The sequence below is a fragment of the Hyperolius riggenbachi genome, chromosome 2, assembly GCF_040937935.1.
Source record: "Hyperolius riggenbachi isolate aHypRig1 chromosome 2, aHypRig1.pri, whole genome shotgun sequence".
NCBI classification, from domain to species: Eukaryota; Metazoa; Chordata; class Amphibia; order Anura; family Hyperoliidae; genus Hyperolius; species Hyperolius riggenbachi.
The window spans coordinates 477,873,742-477,879,741 of NC_090647.1; the positions used below are offsets into that span (position 1 = coordinate 477,873,742).

General features: G+C 42.6%; 1 protein-coding gene across 2 annotated transcripts in view; it reads left to right on the plus strand.

The window, feature by feature from the left end:
• Positions 1-4,127, plus strand: part of SH2B2 (SH2B adaptor protein 2) — a 142,706-nt gene extending 138,579 nt beyond the window's left edge. For both annotated transcript variants that reach the window (XM_068265993.1, XM_068265994.1), the window contains exons 8-9: positions 777-948; positions 3,272-4,127. In XM_068265993.1, the coding sequence (XP_068122094.1) occupies positions 777-948; positions 3,272-3,576 (477 nt within the window). In that variant the 3' untranslated portion in view covers positions 3,577-4,127. The remainder of the gene's footprint in view (positions 1-776; positions 949-3,271) is intronic.
• Positions 4,128-6,000: the final 1,873 nt, after the last annotated feature.

Genomic DNA, 6,000 nt, shown 5'->3' on the forward strand with positions numbered 1-6,000 from the left:
ATAGGGCTCTTTCACACTAGGAGCTGATCCATGCGTTTTGACGGATGGCTCCTAGGATGCGGTAAGCGGGATAACATGAAAGTCTATTAGACAAAGCGTTCCAGAAATGTAACGCATCTGGGAGCATTTACTTGTCCAGTGATGGCATTTTCCCGTTTCGTGAATTAGAACAAGTGCCACTGATCAGCGTCGAACTGCAACTTCCCGAAACCATGCCATAGGTCATAACGCGCGCATGAAATTGTGTTTGTGCACACGTTATGTAATGTGAATGCGCCCTTAGTAAATCAGACTCTGGATATCCTCCAAACAGCATTGCTACTTGCACTGGATTATATGAACCAGAACATAATTCATCAATCCAGTGGGTCCGCACACTCAAAAGTAGACTGAAGCTTTGTTTATTCACAAATCATGATAACAGTTCATTCAATACGCCAACGTTACCATTCTATTCTGTTACCTGACAAAGGGGACCTGCTGTGGCCCCAAAATGGTTGTTGGTTTATTGAATTGACTGTTGTCGCGATTTGTGAATAACAAGTCTGGATTGTTCTATTAACTACATTAGTCCAGCACCTTGGGGTGGTGTGCAACTCTAACTCTGCTATTTGAACATAATTCAAGGTAACGTATCCTAAATTACATTGGCTGGTCAGTGTTCTATTTTACTTGCTACATGGTGTTTCATAGTAAAAGGGGAGGGGATAATTTTCTTGTATGTACAAAGAGGCTTGTAAGGAATCGGCTAACATTTCAATATTCTCTTCCCCCAGCACCTACGGCTGTCTCTTAATGAGAATGGACAGTGTCATGTACAGCACCTCTGGTTCCAGACCATTTTCGATATGTTGAAACATTTTCACTCTCATCCAATACCTCTAGAATCTGGCGGCTCAGCAGACATTACGCTGCGTAGCTACGTTGTTCCGCAGAATCCGTCACCTGGTGAGATTTACCTATATGACTTCTTTTTAGCGTACAACAGCCTGCAAGAAGCTCTCTCTTATTATACTGAAGGGTAGCAGCCCACCTAAAGGGGCAGGGCTGTGGATGCCTTCAACCTCTTACACTCCCTCCTATTCATGAGGCTCCCCTCCAGAGCAGGTATTGTTATGACTACACTTGTTATGGATTTTAGAGAAGACATGGTAGCCACACTTGTTAGATGATTCCCAGTAGATGGGCCTCCTGGTCATGGGGTTCATCATGGGGTAAGATAGGGGGCCTCAATGATTTGTAGTGAAATCCTAGACTAGACTGATTATTTGGAGCTTCTGATTCTAGATGTAGACATATGAAGCTTTGTATACATTGCAAACTTGTTTTCTAGAAACAGTATTTAGAGTTGGTTTCAGACAGCAATTTACCGGTAAGCTCTGTATAGATGCTGAGCATCCAGATCACTTAATTGAATTGAATTGTTCACATACCTAGGTGTTGAGAGATACACTACCCAGGTATTTAGCTGTTTTCCTCAAAGAACCCTTTTCCTTTCCTAAAGGTATATCCTCTTGATCTTCAGAATTAGTTGCACAATCTGCCAATTCACTGGATAGATATACCCAAGTATGGAATAAAACACTATGATCAAATATTACTGCCAATGCTATTATAACACCTAGTAGACATATCTCCAGATTCTCACACTGTTCAGTACACTTGGAAACATTATTTAAAATATTATTGAACTGGTATCTAACTCCAAGGAAATTAGCAACTTTTAACCCACATCAATCTCCACAATGTTGGAGGTGCGGAAAGGACATTGGCACGATTTTTCACATGTTATGGGAATGTCCACTTATAAAAAAATTATGGACTGCAGTTTTTAGATCTATATCTGTATAATGTTTAATTCGTCCCCTTCCTAATCCAGATCTAGCATTACTTCACGCGGGTTTAGAGAACATTCCAGTTGCAAACAGATTATTTGTGTCTCATCCTAGTGAACTAGTAGACAGCGGATTAGTGCACATTGGGGATCTAGTGAAGTCCCATGTCTAGACCAGATTAAAGCTTTGGCAAATTCAAGCTTAGCTATGGAACACCTCCTTTCTGCCCGGTTACGGAGTACAGCCCTTCCTACGTTACAGATTCCTTCGATTTTTGACTCTCTGCTTGGTACACAATTTGCTTGGTGCACAATTTGTTAAGTAACAGTTGGATTTTTAGTAATCATTTAGATATAGGTGTATAACACCCTTGGAGTCAGGCCAATGTTGCATGTATTGTTTTCATTGATGCTTTCCTTGATGCTTTGATGGCTACTTTGATATATGTGTGTAATTATACTGGTATTGATTTGATGTTGTATATTCTCAAGATTTGTGATTATATTAGAGATACGATGTATAGAAACGGAGATAAACCTGGACCAATTTTGTTCTTTTGCTTTTCTTTCTTTCCTCCTTTCTTCCTTTCTCTCTTTCTTCCCTAATCTTTCTTCCTTCCTTTCTTCTTCGGTTATATAACAATAACACCGCAAACAGGGTTTACTTTAGCTCCTGCTTTTCTAAGTTTGAGATAAAAACTGCTACTGATTTATTTTAATGACAATATTTGTATTGGAATATGAAGAAATATTGATGATATTGATATAGCAAGTGTTGTTAAACATGCTTCTTTTCAATAAAAATGTATTGAAAAAAAAATGTTCAGAGATTAGAGACTTCACCTCTACAACACAGTACCTTTATACTCCTGGTTGGATAACAAGACCTCAGCGGGGTCCTCATTGCCCTCGTCAGTGGCTCTTGGAATTAACCGAATTAAAGTGGAAATTTTACCCAAACTTTTATATACTGTATGCTCCAACATTCCTCTGGATATCTCCCTCCCACAAATTTAAATCCGTTTTGATATACATTAATTAGAAGAAATCGAGTATTACATAATGCAGACAATAGTATACACCAATACACAAAATACATAATTGGTAATTACAGTGGCAAAAGTCACATGATGAATAAAATGTATAACAAATTCCAAGACACAAAAGGGTGAGAGAGTCCTGCCCTTGCGAGCTTACAATCTAAAGCGTTCTGAAAAACTGGGACTCTACTGTATTTCTTCCATTACTTCATAAAATCACCAGGTCAATCAAATAACCAATTGGTTGCTGGGACCTGTCCAACTTGTAACCAGATTTACTTTTTACATGACTAATTGCTTTTCGACTATCGCATTTGTAGAATAAGCTGTTGATGTAAATATTTGTGTAACTGATATAGGCTCCATTTTTCAGACTTGGTCTTCTTTTTTTCTTTAGATCCTGGTCCTGCAGTTCCTAGTTTCCAGCAGCAGGGCTGCAGTAGTGACACCCAGTCCCAGCACTACTTCTCCAGCTCTGTAGCCAGTAACACGCAGCCCACAAACCCTCCTCCAGACAGTAGTTCCTCGTCCAGCAGCCACGCAGCTTATCAAAGAGTGGATGGGACTCTTCCTGCCAGAAGCCGGAGCAACAGTGCAGAGCTATTGCTAGAATCTCCCAACGGGAACACAGAAGACTACCACGAAAGTGATGGGTCTCGGAGTCGCACAAGAGCCGTTGAGAACCAGTATTCTTTTTACTGATGAATCATATTTAAGCCACAACACTACTAATTTTCCTCCAATCAGATTTAGGTATTACGGCTGATATAAACAAATCCATTATGTGCCACTGGAAGCCTCCCAACACCAGATACTACGGTGATGATGTAGTGTTTGTTCCCATCTAAACATACAGTATTAGCGCCATGATTGGTGAATTTTAACAATCTACATCCAAAGCTGTTATAGAACCATCACATCCAAAACAAAAGGCAGGCCTAATATGCAGAAGTGCTCCTAATAACATTGACAGCTATGATTGTAGAGGCTCCCATGCAGGGAGAACAGTACTGCGATATCTGACATGTTACATGCTTTGCTGTGCAACTTACCTCTCTGTGTTAGCTGCGACTATAAGCAAAAGGAGGAAATAAAATGACACTTGATAGATTTTTTTTTTTCATATGGGATAATTAGATAGGAAGTCAGCTGTGCATTAGAAAATATCACTTCCCTCCCTATCAATTCATTTAAAGCACCTGGCAAGCTTAAAGGGATACTTAAGTGAAAATAAAAAAATGATTTTTACTCACCTGGGGCTTCCCTCAACCCTCTGCAGCTGTCCAGTGCCCTCGCAGCCTCGCTCCGATCCTTCTTTCCCTGCCGGCGGCTACTTCCGGGTTTGGTGAGAGGCGCCGACAGGCTGGGAACGCGAGTGATTCTTCGCTTTCCCAGCCACAATATATCGCCCCCTATGCTGTTATTGCGGCAAGAAGGCGATAGCAGCATAGGGGGCGATATATTGTGGCTGGGAACACGAAGAATCACTCGCGTTCCCAGCCTGTCGGCGGCTGTCGCCGAACCCGGAAGTAGCCGCCGGCAGGGAAAGAAGGATCGGAGCAAGGCTACGAGGGCACCGGACAGCTGCAGGGTGCTGAGGGAAGACCCAGGTGAGTAATAATCATTTTATTTATTTTCACTTAAGTATATTAAGTTTTTATTAAACTAACTCCAGCCTCACCCAGTCATATATATATCATGTGACTCCATTTAGTAGTAATTACCCTTCATTTAGAAGAAAACAACTCAGATGACCTCTGGTCCTCGTTGTCCTACAATGATGGATAGAGACTTGTACGCAAACTATGAGATACTGCCCACCTTACGTCCCCTCCTGTATTCCACTGGCCATACCACACCACTCCTTCGACCCCTACAGAAGATAGGTGGCATGCCATCCACACCTGCTCTTATTTACAGATTGAGAGGGGTAGCTTGGCCACACCTTTCCTCACAGAAGACAGCAGGGATTAGTTGCTCTTGGGAAGAAGGATCCCATGGAACAGTGCTGATCATGTGACCACCACTGTTTCTTTCTACGTGAAGGTATTTAGCTTCCTTTTAATTAGCCGGGACAAAGTCCTTTAGCACCCAAGGCTGAGGGCCCTTTTCCACCAGCGCATTTGCGCTGGCTGAATCGGAAAGACGCAAACCGCTAGCGATTTTACAATCGCTACGGTTTGCTTTTTAACATAGGAATCGCAGTAGGTCATTTCCACTACCGCGATTCGTTTTTGACGGGAACGCGAACGCGCGGTGGAGCGATATTTGCCGCGATTTTGCTATGCAGTGCATAGCATAGCAAAATCGCGTCCGCAAACGTCGGGGAATCGCCGGTAATTGCGATTCAGCAATCGCTAGCGTTCAGCGTGAACGCTAGCGACTGCTAGTGGAAAAGGGCCCTGAGACTGCAAAGTGCGCCCCTCCATCCCTCCCACCCGGCCGTCACACACTAATTACTATTAGACTAATAGGTGCCCCAGGGCCCCAAACCTCCCCAACACCTTAATCTCTAGTTATCTGGCTAGCAGTCACTGCTATGTATCCCCTTTTCTTATTTCTCTCTGCTTCAAACACAATTGGGAATGAATTGAATGAATGAATTGTGCGTCCCCTCCTACACTGCGCCCTGAGACTGGAGCCTCTTCAGCCTCTGCCTCGGCCCGGCCCTGACATAACCTAGGACTATCAATTAGTTTTGTTCATATTTAATTGACCGCTGTTTACAGATCCAGCAGTGACAGTCTTTGCACCTTGCTTCTTGCACTGTTGCCATCTTTCTTCGTGTTGACTATTTTTCCATTTTCAGTAAGTGCAGCTGATGGCAGACACTGTGTGACCAGAGCTGACTTTCACTGATGTGAGGTCGTCTGAGATGAGGTCACACATCCATAGGTACTGACAGGCTCTCCAGAGAGGCAGGCAGCAGCAGTAATCTGACTAATGGGAATACCCCAGTCAGCTGTTGCCTTGGCACTGGAGCAGGCAGACTACCCCTCCCTCCTATTTGCATTTAGTACTCACAGTTATGAAGAAAGCTGGACCTGTAGACATTTTAAAGGGAATGTTGTTTTTATATGTCATTTTTTTATATATTGTGTTTAGTACAAAAAGTAGATTTTTTTT